General features: G+C 53.7%; 1 protein-coding gene across 3 annotated transcripts in view; it reads right to left on the reverse strand.

Annotated features, from left to right (window-relative positions):
- Window positions 1-18,089, reverse strand: part of PTPRE (protein tyrosine phosphatase receptor type E) — a 169,883-nt gene that overhangs the window by 25,633 nt on the left and 126,161 nt on the right. For 2 of the 3 annotated variants that reach the window (XM_081249585.1, XM_081249584.1), the window contains exons 4-8: window positions 12,273-12,378; window positions 11,896-11,969; window positions 10,093-10,229; window positions 4,890-4,980; window positions 163-239 (exon numbers count right to left, since the gene is read on the reverse strand). In XM_081249585.1, coding sequence (XP_081105711.1) covers window positions 163-239; window positions 4,890-4,980; window positions 10,093-10,229; window positions 11,896-11,969; window positions 12,273-12,378 — 485 coding nt within the window. Of the gene's footprint in view, window positions 1-162; window positions 240-4,889; window positions 4,981-10,092; window positions 10,230-11,895; window positions 11,970-12,272; window positions 12,379-17,409; window positions 17,488-18,089 lie in introns of those variants that run through there. The other variant, XM_081249586.1, reaches the window with a different exon arrangement.

The following is an 18,089-nucleotide window of genomic DNA, read 5'->3' on the forward strand; positions in this document are numbered from 1 at the left end:
GCTCTCTGTTCTGTGACCAGTGTGGCCACTGTGCTCAGGAAAGTTGTGACAATTTACATCTGTGGCCCCAGAGAAGAAAGTGCCCAACGGTCATGATTCACACTCAACCCCCAATGGTCCAGGCGTGAGTGTCATGCTGGGTGGGGGGCTGGGCATACTTACATCTATGTATGAAGCATTGATGTAGTCTGAACATGGGGTTCCATCCCCCTGGCTTAAAATTACCCTGGAATGGTCATCTGCAAAAAAACCCAACACAAAAACCATGACATTAGGACAAGGGAATCACATGCACAGTATTACACACTACAAAGGACATAAGCATGGTGATCACGGGACAGAAGGGACATTCTTCTTAAACATTCCCACGAGATCCTCAGTGCCCTGAGGTCGGGGAAGCACCTGCTGTACCTCAGCACCGAGGACAAGCCAGGCCCCAAACAGGAGCTCAGTACAACCTGTGGGATGATGACAGGTAAGGATTTCAGGGTCCAGGAGTCGGTCTGCTGAACCATCACGTAGACACAGCAGAACGTGCGGGACCCCTACAGTGTGATGGCAATATTCTCTGGATCCCAAATCAGGTCCCAGTACTGACCAGTGCGGGTACCCTCAGGACCACTTCCGGGGTCCAGTCTCCCAGGCTTTCCAGGAGGAGCACAACTCTGCCTCTGGACACATGGACACCGGGCTCTGGGGTTTGGGACTCCAGACCCCAGTCCTCATGCTCAGGTCTGCCCCAGAGCAGGAAGGTAAGCCAGACTCACACGGACTGACTGGAAGATTCTGGCCTGTGGTACAAGCGGTTTTCCAGTGTGGGAGGGCCGACCAGGGAGGGCTGTGGGGTGTGTGTGTGTGTGTGTGTGTGTGTGTGTGTGGTGTGTACTTGTGGGGTGTATAGTGGTGCGTCTTGTCTACAGTGTGTGGAATGTGTGTTGTATTTATGTGAGTGTGGTGTATATGTGTGTTTGTGGTGTGTATGTGTATGCTTGTGGTATGTATTTGTGTGTACACACAAGTGGAAGAGTTTTCAACCAGGGCCCTATGTGACCTACATGGGTCCACGTCACTTCTGCCTTCATGGGCCCCTTTCTCCAAAAAAAAAAAATTACACATTTTACTTTACAACTGTATTAGTAGTTGGTATAAAGATGAATGTGAGGGACTTCCCTGGTGGCGCAGTGGTTAAGAATCCGCCTGCTAATGCAGGGGACACGGGTTCGAGCCCTGGTCCAGGAAGATCCCACATGCCGCGGAGAAACTAAGCCCATGCACCACAACTACTGGGCCTGCGCTCTAGAGCCCACGAGCCACAACTACTGAGCCTGTGTGCCACAACTACTGAAGCCCGCGTGCCTAGAGCCTGTGCTCCGCAACAAGAGAAGCCACGACAATGAGAAGCCTGCGCACCGCTACGAAGAGTAGCTTCCGCTTGCCGCACCTAGAGAAAACCCGCGCGCAGCAACAAACACCCAACGCAGCCAAAAATAAATAAAATAAATAAATACATTTATTAAAAAAAAAAAAAGATGAGTGTGAATCAGGCTGGATTAGGTATATATTTTCTTCTGATTCGCAAAGAAATTAGATGGTTTCATGGGTCCCTACAGGTGGTGTGGCCCTGGCCCTGGGTCTCCCCGCTGCTGTGTAAGCGGCCGGCCGCTCCCAGAAAAAGAAATATGAGGGATGCCCAGACTTGGCCCGGGGCCCGGGGATCAAGCTGCTTCCGCGTTTATTATGCTGCGCTGGGCACAGAGCATGATGGGTACTTCATATGTATTTACTGCATTAATTATTGAATAGTTCCTTGTCCTGGTCCCTGCTTTGTCCCCTCCTAGTCACAGGTTGTACGTCTCCCATTTACATAGAAGGAAGCTGGGTTGACTGCGAGCTGTCTGGACACTGTACCACTGCTGCTAGCGAGCACGGCTAGTGCAGCTCTCAGGGTCAGTCACGGCCCACACTGGGCGGTCAGGGTGTCCAACCTCAAACTCACAGCCCACAGAAGCTTGGCCATGAGACCCTCCTGCTCAGGGGCTGACAGCCCTGAGGCAGAAGCAGCTCTGGCTGAACACGTATAAAGCTAGTTGAACATAATTTGGACCAATTTACCCTTTTGAGGACAGCTATAGAAAGCAGGGGGTAAAAAATAGCGTTCTGGTTAGATTTAGCATCTTGCAGTTCTAAGAGCTTCCTGTCTTTTTACTCTAAAAAGTCACACTTCTCTTTCAAAACACTATTTCTTAAAATTACCAGGTGTTGGTGTTTTTTTCCAGAAAAGAGGATGCTCTCTTGCTACCGGTCGTGGAGCCCTTGGAACATGCAGCCTCTCAACACACCCGGCATCTTGACCTCTGTCCTCAGAGCTCCCTAGAGCCACATCCAGGACTGGGCTCCTGCCCCAGGGGCACCTCGTAAATCTGATACATTTACAGCGAATCTCTGCTTGGGGAAGAGGGGGAGGGGCAGGGTACCAGACTGAGGGCCTTGGGCCCCCGCCCCTCTCCCTGCCCGTTGACCCTGACCCCACTCTGAGTAAGAGCAGGGTCTCCCAGCCTTGGGGTGGGGGGAGCAGGCCTGGGAGGCCCCTGCACGATATCCCTATGATCCAGCTGCCCCAGGGCATCTCTGGCCAACTGCTCAGTTTAATCAGCTACGCTTCTCCTGTGTCTGGCTGATGCCAAACGCCAGATGCCACCCAGCTGGCCATCTCCAGGGCCCACCCTGAGTATCTCCAGGCCACTGTTTCGTAAACGCATCCTCCCACCAACATGAAACGCTCACATCCTGGCAGAGGTCCCGTGGGCCCTTGGGGATGGCCAGCACCCTCAATTACCTCTGACGTGGCACTCCTGGGCCAGGAGGGTCTGAGACAGGACCCACATTTTCATACCTGCAGGAAAGGCCAACTCACTTCCATAGTACAAGCTGGAGGACACGGCTTAGAGAAGCTGTGCTGGACCAGGTCCTGCTGGGCCCCGTTGGTGATCCTCTGGGGAGGTGGTGCCCACTCCCCCGGCCATCACATCTGGGAGCAGTGGTGGGTGCAGGTAATTCCTACACCTGGCCGCTAATTCCGCCCGCTTGAGCTCCCACCAGAAATACTTTCTTTCTTTTTTTTTTTTGCAGTACGCGTGCCTCTCACTGTTGTGGCCTCTCCCGTTGCAGAGCACAGGCTCCGGACATGCAGGCTCAGCGGCCATGGCTCACGGGCCCAGCCGCTCCGCGGCATGTGGGATCTTACCAGAGCAGGGCACGAACCCGTGTCCCCTGCATCGGCAGGTGGACTCTCAACCACTGCGCCACCAGGGAAGCCCCAAAACTACTCTTAATTAGCAATGTAATCATTAGCTTTAAAAGATACAGTGTTCAGTGAGTGATAAGGGGAGGAATGCAGGCCAGGAACCTAGGAAAGGGCTTGGCACTGAGGGGGTCCTCTACACGTACGTTCTGCAGTCAGTGCATCAAGTCATTAATTAAGCTAGTTAATTCAACTAATACTAGATGCTAACTTCCAAATATCCTGATTTTTATTCAACCAAAAACATTCCAAAGATCCCCAACCTCCTGCATGGTTTTCCTTTCCCTTGAGCTATTCAAGCTGCGAAACTTGCCTCCAATAAGTCTCACCCAATCTAACAGCAAGTCCTCTCAACATGATCATTGCAGTGTGTCCAGAACCTGACCGTGGTCCAAGCCACCCTCTCAGCTCGGCTGTGTGACCACAGTGGCCTCCTGACCCGTCTCCCTGGTGCTCCCTTGGCTGCCTCTACAAATATGTGTTGGATGGGAGACTACTTAGTTAACTTCTCTGGTTTTAGTTGACCCAGGCTCATGGTGGGCTCTGCAGAAAAAACCCACAAAAACCCCCAAAAACACCAAACAAAACCACAAATAAATCCTATGCACGCAAAATGGGAAAGAACTGTTTCTATCAAGTGCTGATAATCCAGAGACCACACAGATGAGGCGGACCACAGCTTCTCCTACCGACAGAGCAGATGGACTCAATTCTAACCCTAGAAATGCAACCAAGAGCCAACATGCTGAGGGCCAGCACAGGCTAGCTTCTCCACCCCACGGAAGCACTGCCTGAGAAGGGTGGTTCCCTGGGACGGGGAGGCCTTGGTTTGGGGTTCAAACGTGAACTCCCTGGAGTTTTTGAGGCTGCCCCCGTTAGCCTGATGGCAAAGCCAACAGGAGGGTCCAGCATGGAGGAAGGACGTCGCAAACCTCCCGGGCCAGCTTCCACAAAGGCAGCTTGGAACTCTGGGGGTCTGTCTTGGCACCGAGGCCAAGGCACAGCCCATCCAGCAACGCCCCTGGACAGATGTGTCCGCTCCCCGGCCCCCCACCCCCTGGAGGCCGCCCTCCCCAACCCATGGCCACCTTTAGCTGTGGTGGTAAAGATCCAGTTACTTCTAAGCCTTCCCACAAAGCTGCCAATGTCAGACAGCTCTCTTATTCTGCCACTTCTGCCCTTGGTACAGGAGCCTTGTTGCTGGTGGCAGGAGCACTGCATCCAAGACGGCAGATGCCCAGGGCCACCAGCTGCCCGAGACCCAGGCACAATTTGGGTCCATAGGAGGAGCCCTGCCAGCTGGTGCAGGAGGCACCCCTCTTGGGCAAATAGACCAGGCAGTGCAGGTCTCAACAGCGAACACAGGCTTGGCAGCCAGACCCAGAGCAACACAGGCTACCCAAGTCCTGGGTGGGAGACAGACACCTAGACTCCCAGTTGCGAAGGCTGAGCCGCGGCGCTGACCCAGGCCCTGATCTCCAAGCCCTCGAGCATCTGGCGCCTGGACAGGCAGGGTCACCAGTAGCTGCAAGGCAAGGCTGAGTCTAGTCAAAATGCCACCCATCACGCAAAAAAAGTAAAATCTTACTGGGAAGGATGTTGGGATATCTGTTTTTTTCTCTGTTTTCTTCTTTATTGGCCAGTTCAAAAGTTCCTTGTACGTGTCCAGACGGCAGTGACTAGAAGAAAATGCAGGGTCAGCACTAAACGTGAGGAATCCAACACCGTGTTTACGTCATCTCCCTACTGAGCACGGGAATCCAGAAACCTGGTCTCTGAGCACCTCCAGTGCTGTGCCCATCTCTCTGCTCCTGTCTGTAGAAGTTTCTGCCTCAGGCGCTGGGCCAGCACCGGGCAGAGATGTGATGGAGACACAGGCCCGCTTCCCCTTGGGCCCGCTGCTTAGTGGGGCCAGCGGAGGTGCAGGTAACATGATGACCCATAGCTGGACCCTGAAGCGCATTAAGGCAGGGGCTGGCCCGTGCACTGCCACCAAACCCCCAGGACTCACGATCCTGATCCAGAGCAGGCCCTGCACAAGTACATAGGAACTGGCCCCAGCAGAGCTCTGATCCGGGAGCGAGGACCCAGATGCTGGGCTGAGGACGAGTAGAGTGATGGTGAAGGACCGTCCTCGAGCCCTCGCCTGCTGAGGACTTGGTGCACCCTGAGGACCAGTGGGACAGGCACAGCTGGAGGCTCCTTGAAAATGCAGACCTCAGGCCACCCCAGGCCCGCACAGCAGCTATGACTTCCCCAGGGGACCTGCATGCACCGCCCTAACCCTCCCTTTGTCTTAGAGGAGGAAGATGAGTGTAGGGGCTCAGCCAGGCCCCTAGAGCTGACATGTGGCACAGCAGGTGTCAGCCCAGCGTCCTGACTTCTAGTTCTTTCCAAAAGCCAAGAGGCCCTCGGCTTTTGTTAGCGCCAACTGTCTTCCCGTTTGCTCGCTGCTGGGGGGGTGCTCCATGCTCAGGGGGGCTCCTCGAAGTGCACAGTGGGAGAGAGCCTTCTGAACCCCCAAATCACATCCTTCAACATTCAGCCTGACCGTCAGATGAACCAGGGGTCACTGGTGTTAAACTCTATCGAGTGTTTACCATGTGCCAGGCACTGAGGGAGAGGTCGGGTCACCTGTCTTCACAACTTACTGATTATCAGGTGACACCAGGATCACTCCTGTTTTGCAGATGAGGAAAGAGAACCCCAGGGTGGCTGCAGAATTGTCCAGAGTCACCTGGCTAGCACGTAGCAGGCAGTGGGAGGGCACCTGGAGCTGGCACCTGGACCACGAGAAGGGCACTCGCTTCCTTAAGTGTAGGGACAAGCGAGGGCTTCCCTGCGTCCGGCTGTAAGTGCCCAGGAGACTGAGGCACAGCCTGGGATCAAAGCCAAGGCCCCGAGTCGGGTGTGCAGCCCAAGGGGGCCCAGAGCCCCCTTCTCCCAGGTCGGGGGTTTCTCTATCACAGACCCAGCCCCGGCCAGCCCATGTCCTCTTTCCCTACCACGCCCAGTGGCCACAGGCAGAGGCTCTGCCAGGGCCAGTGTGGAGGCCAGCCCAGCGGGCACCTTGGCAAGGCTGGTGGGCAGTTCTCCACAAGACCAGCACCTCCTGCCCCGGGAGCTCTTGGCTCTTCATCGAGCTGTCTTAACACTGAGTTTCTTGACCAAACCTCAACGTGAAATTTGTAGCAACATTCTAGAGCCTTCTCTTTTTCACCCCTAAGTTCTTTTGACCCCAGCACTGAAAACAAAAATGAGGCCTGAGACCATCGCGGGGGATGCATGATGTTGTGTGTTTGTCAAAACCCACAGAATGTGCAGCACTGGAACCCTGACCCGGACTTTAGTTTGTAATAACGAGTCAATGTTGGCTTGTCCGTTGTGACAAGTGTAACACACTCAGACAAGATGTTAATCGTTGGGGAAACGGTGCAGGGAAAGATGGGGTATATGGGAACTTGGTACTTTCTGCACAATTTTTCTGTAAACCGAAATCTGCTCTAAAAAATACTCTATTAAAATTAATAAATTAAAAAAACAAAACAAAACCAAGAAGCTTCCCTCTTCCTCTTGAAGGTGAGGAAGGTGAAGGAGTGGCCGGAGGGGTCTGAGCGGTAAGGATGGGCCCGGCTCTGCCATCCTCAGCCATGTGGCCCCCGCAGCGACCGGAGAGCAGAACGCGGAGATGGGGCGATGATCCTGACTCTGTGGGCGGGCAGCACAGAGGTTCACTGTGGAGGCAAAGCACTCTGCGCCCCGAACTCATACCCCATTTCCAAGCACACAGAATGGCTGCCCACACAGGGCAGGCCAGCACTTTCTCCTGCTGTCAGTTGTGTCTGAGCTGCTCCAAAGGCACAGGGCTAATAAGGGAGCTCTGGGGTGGGGCGGGTGTGGTCTGCCATAGCTGGGTAACCCCTGCAGCGCCCCGAGTGAGCCGTGCAGGCAGCAGTTGGCTGATAACAACCTTGTGATTGATTGTCCGGTTACGTAAATTGGCTAAAGAGGGTTTTTGCTGGTTTGTTTGTTTGAGGTGACATTTTTAGGCACTGGGCTTAAAAGAACCTGCTAGGACAGAGACTCGTGGAAGAAGCTGTCTGGAGGGGGCTTTTCCTCACCTGCAGGGACTTAACCGGGGGCCTGGAACAGACTTTGCTAGGTCAGCGTTCTACCATCGCGGGTGGAGACGGCAGACTGGACATTCACAGAAGTCGTCCTGAGCAGGACGGCAGCTCAGACTCCCCTCGTGCAGACGCCGGGCTGAGCCGGGCACACACCTTACCTCTTTCACGTGTTAAGACACTCCCATGGGGGCTGGGAGGGCCTCATCTCATAGACGAGGACACTGAGGCAGAGGTTACGGACGTCGCCCGAGCCCTCCAGGCTGGTAAGAAGCAAATCTGGGGCAGGCGCCCAGGCAGCCCGTCTCCAGCATCCACGCCTTGATCACCCCACTGAACGGATCCCAGTGCCAGGCCCTCTTTTACTTCAAGTTCCCGGCAGTTTCCATTGGCCATACACACAAGTCCCAACTCATTTGGATCGACTGCTTTGAGGCTCATCCGTCTCCTTGCACAGTTTCTGGGAGGCGAGCTCAGGACAGAGGGTGAGAAAAGAACAGGAAGAGCACCGGGGGCCCATCTCAAGCGTGTCCACCAGCGGAGCCAACAGCGGGCTGGTCACGGCAGCTGCGATGCTCCCAGTAGAGCCTGCCTTTCACTTGAGAGAGGAGCAAACTGGGGTCCAGAGGGGGCCGTGCAGCTGCCCTGGGTCCCCTGGAGCCAGGACCAGGCTCCGTGCTGCTGGACTCGACCCCTCGACCCTCTCTCCCGGCCCTTCCCTGAGTGGAGGCCGTGGGCAGGAGGGCGGCTGGGAAGGCTGCTCAGTGGCAGGGGTGGGGAGAGAGTGGAGCAAGGCACTTGCTTTGGTTGCAGACCTGAAAGGAGGACCCCAAACCCAGGAATCAAGAAAAATCACATTCAAGTTCAACACCTAAAAAAATCTAAACGCACACACACACACAAAAAAATCCATCATAACCAAAATCTCAAACTTTTAAATAACGTCAGGATCAGCAACCGTGTGGTGATAAGCCGTGTCGGAGCCTGGGGCAACAGGAAACACCAGAGTGACCCTGTCTTGATTTACAGTTGTGCTGTTTTGTTCATCATGGATGGCTTGCATTAATTTTGATGATTTTTAAAAGCTGCATGAAAATAGAATTTATCCAGATGACAGAGTGTTTTGGTGCCCCCTTAAATTTTGCACCTGGGACAAGTGCCTTACCTGCCTGACCCTCTTCCCGGGCCCTCGCTTTTGAGATGGTGGCACAGCCAGCGAGTTCTGACTCAGCCCTCCCTCGGCCAGGCCAGTCACCAGCCTCCACGTGGAGAAATATAAGTACAAGAGGAAATAGGACAAGAATGGACGTGGAGGAAATGGTCCTGTAGCTGCCAACTTGGATAGTCATTTTGAAAATGGAGAATTAACTTCTCTTGTCAGGCTGAGAGACTGCAAAACAATACTGCTTGGAGCTGTCTTTCACTATGACCTAATATCTCAAACAAGGGGATACATTTGGAAACAATTAAAAGGAAGCAAGATAAAGGCAGGTGAGGCTTGTGTTAAAAAATAAACAAAAGCACGGGTCTAAATGCGCCATCACCCTGCCATGCCCTCGTGGGTTGCTTCTGGATGAAAAGTCACTTGTCTGCAGCAGGAGTCATGCTGTCTTTAGATGTCACAATTGTACAACTCTTTGCTGTTTACGAAGTCAGAGCCTCATATTTGACCTGTGAGGTCATTAAGGCATCCCCCCACCCCCGCCCCTTCACAGATGACTGAAGCTGTGGCTTCCAGGAGAGTAACTGATGGGCCGGGCGGGGCTGCGGTGCCACAGGCAGGGCCAGGACCAGGTGGTCCCCCTGCTGGAAACCCGTCCTCTTTCAAGCTCAACACCAGCGCACGGCTATATACGATATGAGGAAGATGCATAAAAGAAAACTCAAAACACGATCAGGGATAAACATTGGACAGCCAAATTCGAGACAACACTTCCCAGTGTGTCTTGTCTGTCTGCTCGTGCATCCAAGCATCTATAACTATCTGTCTATCTATCTATCTGTCTGTCTATCATCTATCCATCTATCTAGCAGATTCACAATTCATGGGACATTAAATAAAAAAATTAGCAACACAAGGGGAGGTGTCATTAATGTACATTTGCATTTTTGTTGATCGTTATAGGATCGGTTTGCTACCTATCGGGCTGGACCGGTTCGTCAAATTCATCTTAGCTGTTGCCATCACTAAGTTCATCCAAAACAGCGGTAGCAGGATGAACACACTGACTTGAGCAGAATCAAAGGGCTGTCCAGGCAGAGCCAGTGTCCCCTCAAGGCAGCCCCTCGACTGTTTAATCGATGTTGTGCAGGATGGTTTGGGGGCTCCTTTGCTCTCAGTGTGAAATTGTTATCCTGTGGTCCACGCAGGCCCTGGTCTTGCACATGATCGAGATAACGGCGTTTCCGTCACACTTGACTTTAGAACATGGCACCCAGGGTGTCTGAGCTGCAAGGAGGTTCTGAACCTCTTTCTCAACCATCTTATACATGGGAATGAGGGTTAGCAGAAGGTCATCACGGCAGAAACCAGGTTTCCCTGGAACCCCATGTTTGGGACAGTGTCTCGATGGACGCAAGCATTCTGAGCCTTTGGGCTAATTTATCCTGAAACACAACATCCCGTGGCCCAGCGCCCGTGACCAGAAAGGGGGGCCCCAAACTCACATTGAACTCCTCCCGAAACCTCTTGCAATCATCCGCCGACCGGACCCGGATCTCCTCCTCCAGGTGCTCCACAGGGATGGGGAAGTACTTCTTGGGCCCCGAGGGGGACCTGCTGAGAAGCATCACCCTTTGCTGCTCTGTGGGATCCACAGAAATACAGGGCTTACTAAGCCATATTCCCAGATGGGTGCCATTAACCAGACAGATGGACGTTTCTGGGGAAACGACACAGCTGGAGGGGGGCGGTCGTCTCAGACCCTGAGCAGCTGAACGCAAAGGTCTGTCCCTTTTAACACACCCTGATCACTCATAGTGACAGACGGACGCCCCTCTGGCTGGCGTCCCCTGCTCCTACCAACCAGAGGTGCCTCATCTTCCCAGGTCACTCACCCCCCAAGCCACCTCTCCTTCCCTCCAGGCCTTGCTCCTTCCTCAAGGGATTCAGGTGGCTTCACACTCCAGCTCAGCTGTCCAGGTTTGAAATGGAGCAGAATAACAATAGGTTTCTGGGCGCAAAGTGGTAACAGGCTGGGAGTCAGTTCCGGTAGGAGTCACCCGCAGCCTTGCCTTCTTTGTAACAACTAGTCCTGGTTACTCAAGCCCCATAAGCTCCAAGAGAAATAAGAGAAACCATTGCTGTTTTCTTTCTTTTTTCGGGGGGGTGGGGGGGTGGGAGGGGCTGGCGGCACTGAAAAGGAGAAGGGCCAGACTTCAAGGGTGTCCCCGGCCAAGCTGCGTTCACAAATTCAGAGTGAGACAGCAAGCGACACCCTGGCACGTGCTTCTCTTCCTAGGGAACGAGCTGCTGTTCTCAACAAGGTCAACACTACTTTGCTGTCACTTGCAAAAGGGCCTGTCCCCACCTGCAGAGCTGTTCTGAAGGCCAGCCAAGAACTCCCTCCAGGGCTCATTCCTCCTGAGACAGTCACTGTAGGATGAGCAAGGCGGCCTAACCAGCCCCAACTTCCTCCTCCCATCCGGGCTGTTGGGACATGCAGGGCAGGGAGAAGGGGGCAGGAAGGTGGCGCCTGGAGGCCACGTGTCATCATGGAACCAGGGTCACGGGTCTCCCAGCACGGCAAAACTGCCCTCCTGGGTCTGGCTGAGGCCCTTTGCTGACGATATTCTTTGTCGTGTGCCGGGTCGGTTTTGTAATACGTCTGACGGCATCTCTGCTCCCCCAAACCACAGGAGAGCCAGGCAGCAAGCTGACTGAGGAAGCTGTAGTCACTGGTGTGAACAATAGTGTTAAAAGACCTTGCCTCGCATACCTTTCTTGGACATGTCAACGCGTGGGAAGAAAACCAATGTGCCTTTGTAAGCAGAATTTACAAGTTAGTAGCTGAATTTGGAACCTCAAAGAAAGGTAGGAAATTCCCCCTGAGCGACTCTGAGCCTCCCTGCTAAATAAGCACGTTGGTACATCAATTCCCTTCTTTTAGCTGATCGGAAGACTGCAGATTCCAGGGGGACCCTTTCGAGAACTGTAAATTATGAGCCCACCTGTCTCCTCTTAGGACGATCTAAGGCGTACTGATAAATGTCAGATGTTGAAATCCTGGAAAAACAACAGGATATGAACAGTGTCTCCCCCAAAGCCACAAACTGAAATGCCTCAAACGTCTGTTTCACACCGGACAGAAAATGACACAAGTTCTGAAACGGGGAAACTCCAGTTATAAAGGACGGCATGATACCAGGTAAAGCCAGATGAACGTCGCAAAGCCGGAGGAGTTCATCATTCAAGTGTTAAGGTGTCAGGAAGGCACAGCCCCCCAGGCCCGGCCCGGCCCGGCCCCCTACCTTGCTCTTCTAGGATTCCGTTAGGCATCTTCTTGTCGTTGGAGCTGACCACCGCCTTCCTCTGCTTCCTGAACCTTAGAGACACAGACGCGTGAGGTGTCAGCATGGGGAGCTTGCCGAGAGCCCAGAGCCCCGGGGATGCCCACCAGGTGAGCCCCGGGGATGCCCACCAGGTGAGCCCCGGGGATACCCACCAGGTGAGTCGAGAGAAGCTGTTCCTGCTGTTCATGGCTGAGCCACTGCCCTGGCCCCTTGGTCCCTCCCCTGCTCTGCCCTCTGCCACCCAGCCAGCCCCCGCCAGCTCATCTGCAGTCACAGCCTCGCGCATCATTTCCTCCCCAGCAGGTCTGGGCGAGCCGGCGCCCGGACACTCCTACCTGAAGAAGTAGGCCGCGAGGAGCAGGAACAGCAGCAAGGGTAGCAGCAGCCAGGCCAGCAGGGGCTGGGGCGCGCCAGGGGCCGGAGGGCCGGGGGCCGGAGGGCCTGGGGGCAGACGCAGGTCCCCATCAGGACCCGAGGCACGAGGGAACGCGGGCTCTGGGCAAGGAAGGCTTCCCAACATCAGACCTCGCAGTTGGCACAGCGGCCCTCCCACCAGCCCCTCTTCCCTGACGCCAGACCCCACTTTACAGGGCACCAATTCGTCCCCCCCTTCCCAGCGGCCGTTCTTCCAGGACACCAGAACCCCACTTTACAGTTTACAAACTCCCTTCGTCAACAGTCCTTCTTCCTGGACACCGAAGCCTCACTTCACAGTTTGCAAAGTAGCCACTCCCTCTCAACCCTTCTTCCCGGACACCAGAACCCCACTTTACAGTTTGCAAACTCCCTCCTTCATCTGCCTTTCTTCCTGGACACCAGAATCCCACTTTACAGTTTGCAACTCAGTCCACCATCCTGGTCCATTGGGTCCACAAAGGCCCCTCTACTTAGATGAGCAGCGTTGACACCAGGAAGAATCTGAGCTGACGATCTGATGACCTGACGTGTCCAAGGCCCCCTGCTTCTGGGTAATGTAGGCCGAGACTCCCGTGTGACCTGTTTCCCCAGGTCCCAGGGCACCTGTCCCTCCCCCTAACGGGAGGTGGAGGAGGGAGGGAGTGTAGATGCCCTGCTGCTCTGTCCCAGGACAGTGGCCCGTGGTCGCGTGGTGACCCAGCCTCCCAGAGCCGTGAGCTCCCGACCTCACCCGCCTAGAGGAAAGCTGGTGACCAGGCACCACCCGCGCTCCCCTTGCATCTGTCTTTCCTGGACCAGAAGGTCCCACGTCCCTGGACCCAATATGGCCACCCCGTGGCTGCCCAGGGCCTGGCCCGCAAGCCCGAATTCCAGGGGGCTCTGGTGGCCTGGCCGCCATCCTCAGACCCCACCCCTCCCCCAGCGCTCTGACTCAGCTCCTGTCTCCCGAGACTGCCCTGCGGCCCCCTCCACACCAAAGTGTCCTCGCTCGCCAAGGGGCACCTCAAAGGCCCTCGTCCATGAAGCCCACTCAGCTCCATCCCTGCCCGTCCAGATGCAGCTGCAGAGCCTGGCAGGTGCCCTTCTGCTCTCCTGGGGCATCCCTTCTGTTGAGCTCCCCACTTCTTCATTTGCTCAGCTTAACCTTGGCAGTGACTGATGGGCCAGCTCGTAGGTCCGAGGGCTGGATGGGCCTAGCTGAGCACGCAGGCCTGCCGGGAGCTTCAGGTGGCCACCGGGATCACAGACAGCCCACCCCTGGAACCGTCAGGGGCTCCAGGGTCCAGCCTCCGCTCTCATGCTGCCCGGAGTCAAGGCTGCAGTTACAGACGTGGGCATTTCCACGGCACCCCCTCAAGGAGCGGGGCTGAATGACCCAAGGCCCCCAGAAAGGGGCCGTGCACCCGGACAGAAGCGATGGGCCACAGGGACAAAGGGGTTCCCCTGGTCGGGGTCTCTGTCAGTTGTCAGCAGCCGCCTCTGTTATGGAAGATGGAGGTCAGGCGGGAACAGCCAAGGACCAGCAGGCCCCGTGGGGCTCAGGGAACTGGCGGGGTGTCCATGCCCTGTCTGCGGGGCTGGCCGCGTCTTAGCCCCAGCCCACGGGGGCCAAGGAGAGGTGCACGTAGCGTGCTCAGTTCTTCCAATTTACCAAAGGAAGAAATCTATATTTTTACGTAAAAATTATCTGATTTTTAAATATTGGTAAGCAATTCAACCCAAATACAATTTTGTAAACCAATGTGGGTCAGAAAAACCCTCTGCAGGCTGGGCTGTGTTCCCGGGCACCAATGGGCTCCCGATGGGAAGTCAGGTGATGACTAAGAGGAAATTCAAGTCTCTTTCTGTTTTCATTTCACGTTGATGTGACTCAGACTGGGTGGGGCTGCGGCTTAGGGCTGGGGAGCAGTGGGGGCCTCTCCTGGAGGTAAGTACCCCAGGGGTCCACTCGGAGAAGCCCTCTCCCCACATCTCCTCCAATTCTATGCAGCCAATGCTCCGTCAGGTGCGCATGGATGTTCGTGCAAATGTATGCCCATGCACGCCTGAGAAGTGTGCACACGTGTGTGTCGGCTTACATGGAATCTGGTCCTGGAATTTGAAAGTCGGGGGCTGCCGTGTGAGTCCTGACCTCAGCCATGCACCTGCACACTTAAACTTGTGCGGATCGCCCGCTGTGCTGGACGGCCCTGTGAGGTGAGGGTGGGCAGCAGGGGGTGGGGAGGCCCCTTGGTTCCCCCCTCAGCCCTAAAGAGTTCTGTGTAAGGCCTTGACGAAGGGACCCCCCTTCTGGGGTCCCCTCTTGTAGTAAGGGGGGCACTGGATGATGTTCCTCCAATGCGGACCTGCTCTGCCTTGGGGGTCCCTGGGGGAGGGCAGCGTTGGGGTAGGGGTGGGAGAGAAGAGGAGGGAGGGGAAGAAAGTGGCGCAGCAGCTGTGTTCTGGTTGGGGGGGCGGGGGTTGGGGTGGGCAAGTTCCCTGTAGGACCCGCTGTTTACCAGCAGAGGGCGCTTTACTGGTCTGCTCCCACCCTGTTCCTTGTGCGTTTTGCTGGGTTCTCGTGGATAGGAGCAACACAGGCATCCAGGTCTGCTGCAAAATGTTCAGACCAAACACAAAACAGTCACGGGGGCTTCCCTGGGGCTTCCCTGGTGGCGCAGTGGTTGAGAGTCCGCCTGCCGATGCAGGGGACACGGGTTCGTGCCCTGGTCCGGGAAGATCCCACATGCTGCAGAGCGGCTGGGCCCGTGAGCCATGGCCGCTGAGCCTGCGCGTCCGGAGCCTGTGCTCCGCGACGGGAGAGGCCACAACAGTGAGAGGCCCGCGTACCGCAAAAAAAAAAAAAAACCAGTCACGGGCAAGAGCCATTCCTTCTTGTTCCCAGAGTTACACGCTGTTAAACCTGTGGGGTGTATCTGCCCTGACATTTTCCCTACACGTTTACATTCGTAAACCTACAGGTTCGCTGATAACTGGAGTCCTAACGACTCTCTCATCACATCTAAGACTCCATGGATCATAAGATGTGCTATTGCTTTATGAACCACTAAGAAAGGAAAAAAGATATTAAGGCACACTTCAGGATACAGTGATGTGAAATGTGGGGAAAAAAAAAAACCAGATGAAATACGGTATCTGGCAGCTCTGCGACTTGCTTTCTCGTTGGGTCGTCTGTCTTGGAGAGTTTCAGCGTCAGCACACAGGAGCCTCTTCATTTTGTTTAACTGCCCCTTGAATTTCCACTTCTTGGATAGACCAAGATTTGGATGGACGCTTAGGTTGTTTCCAACTTTTTGGCTGTTACCTACAATTCTGCAGCTCACGTCCACATCTTGGTGTATTTCACAAGGGTTTGTGTAGGTGAGCTCCTGGAAGCGGACCCTTTGTACTCTGTGCACACACGTTAAACTGTAATCGAAACTGCAAATTGCCAACCTCCAATGTTTCCACCTTCTACGCTCACCTAGAGTGTACGATGGAGCCTATTTCTCCCAGATATTAGTAATTCTTTTCATTTCTGTCAATCTGGTAAGTAAAATAATACCAGTTAAATTTGCATTTCCCTAATTTCTACACGGTTAGGCGCCTTTTCATGATTCACAAACATACTTAATTAGATATTCATATTTTGCCTGGTCAAATGTTTTATCATTTTCCTACTGTCTTTTTTTGTTTCTTGTTAATGTTTAGGAATGCTTCATATAATCTGGACAATAACATTTTGCTATACAATTTATAGATATTTACCTTCAACTACTTGTGTAAAATAATGTCTCCTGATGATTATTTAATACATTTTGTTCGGTGAGCAAATGAAATGATTTCCGGTTATTTTGGAACACACTGGCAAAGCGCTGTGATCATCCCAGATGATGCTTCATCCTTCTTTTGGGGAACAGATGAAGTTTCAAAGGGCACCTCACACGGTCGGTCAGGTGTCCTCCGGAATTCTAGGCCACAGGAGCCCAGGCTGAATGGTGTCAACTCTAATCACCTTGGCCAACTTCTTCCTGGAGGGAAGTTGATAATTTTTGTTTTCCTGAAGGTCTGTGATGAGTAAGTTGTGAGGCTTAATTTCATGTGTCAACTTGACTGGCCACAAAGTGCCCAGATATTTGGTCAATATATCTGAATAACGTGGGTATTTCTATAGGGAGGCCATTTGGATGAGATCCAGCATCTGAGTTGGTATTCTGAGAAAAGCAGATTGCCCTCTGCACTGTGGGTTGGGCCACATCCAATCAGTTGAAGGTCCGAATAGAACAAAAAGCCGGAGCCTCCCATGAGTAAGAGGGAATTCTTCCTGCCTGACTGCCTTCCAGCTGGGGCATCACTCCTGTTTCTACAGCAGCCTGCCAGTCTTCAGACGGACACTGAAGACTGGCAGTTTCCATAGGAAGACTGGCACACTGGCTCTGCAGATTTTGGACTTACCAGCCTCTGCAATCATGTGAGCCAATTCCTCATAATAAATATACATATAATTATATATCTTATTGATTCTGTTTCTCTGAAGAACCCTGACCAATACACCAAGTGATGCCCTATCAGAGAATTCCTTGAGTTTTATGTCTGGGAGTCTTGGGGGAAGGAGGGGACGGGGATGGAGCAGCAGTGTGGGAACTGGCAACAGGCCTGGGTGCAGAGTGGAGGTCCAGTCCCTGCTGGTTACAGGCTCCTGCTGGCCCTGCCATGGGATGGAGCTGGCAGACACAGACAGGCCTACAAGTCTACCAGGGAGGCATGGCGGTGCCCAGGAAATCCATATCAACTCCTTGGGGACCTCGAACCGACCCAGCTGGGCCTCCCTCTGTATCAGGCACATGTCCAAGAAGGAGATACCAAACGATACTGAACAGCCAACCCTCGGTTAAGAGTCTGGCCGGATGACCTACGACATAACTCTCCCGCTAAAAACGGCCAGCACTGAGGAGTCCTCCACACCCCAGCATGGTTATCTCTCTTAATCCTCACAGCACTGCTAAGAAGTGGGCATTATTATCACCGCCATCTACAATTGGGGATACTGAGGCACAGAGAGGGTCAGCGACTTACTCAAGGTCACTCAGCCACTAAGCTGCAGAGCTAGATGTGAACACAGGCGGGCGATTCAGGGGCATTTGCTCTTGCTTCTCTTCTCTCCCTCTCCTCCTCTTCTTTTAACTCTGCATCGCATTTACATTGTTTTATTCAGGTAAAATTTCCTAGCTATAAAACACACCCATTTTAAGCACACGATTCAATGACTTTCAGTAAATTCACAGAGTTGTGCAGCCATCGCCACAATCCACCACCTCCACTTCTCCATCAACCCACTAAGATCCCTCCTGCCCATCTGTGGTCGCTCCCCGTCCTGCACCCAGACCCAGTGATCTGCCTGTCCCGGGCGTTTCACATACATGGAAAATACAACATGTGCTCTTCTCTGTCTGGTCACCTTGCATGTTTCTGAGATCCACCCATATTGTCTCATGTATCAGACATTCCTTTTCCTTTTCTCCTTTTTAACTTTCAAAGTATAAAAACAGTGAGAGACTAGAGTAACGAACCCCCATGTATCTGCCCCCTGACATTCTTGGATCAACTGTGTGCGTCTGTGGCCCGCCCCGCTACTCATTCTTTTCCAAGTCACTCCTAGACATCTTGTCGTTTCAGTTGTCAATATTCAAGTATGCGTCTCTAAAAGGTACGGACTGATTTTTTAAAATAAACCTACCTACTATACCAATATCTTG

Source organism: Mesoplodon bidens (genome assembly GCF_964165515.1).
Source record: "Mesoplodon bidens genome assembly, chromosome: 1".
Taxonomy (NCBI): Eukaryota; Metazoa; Chordata; class Mammalia; order Artiodactyla; family Ziphiidae; genus Mesoplodon; species Mesoplodon bidens.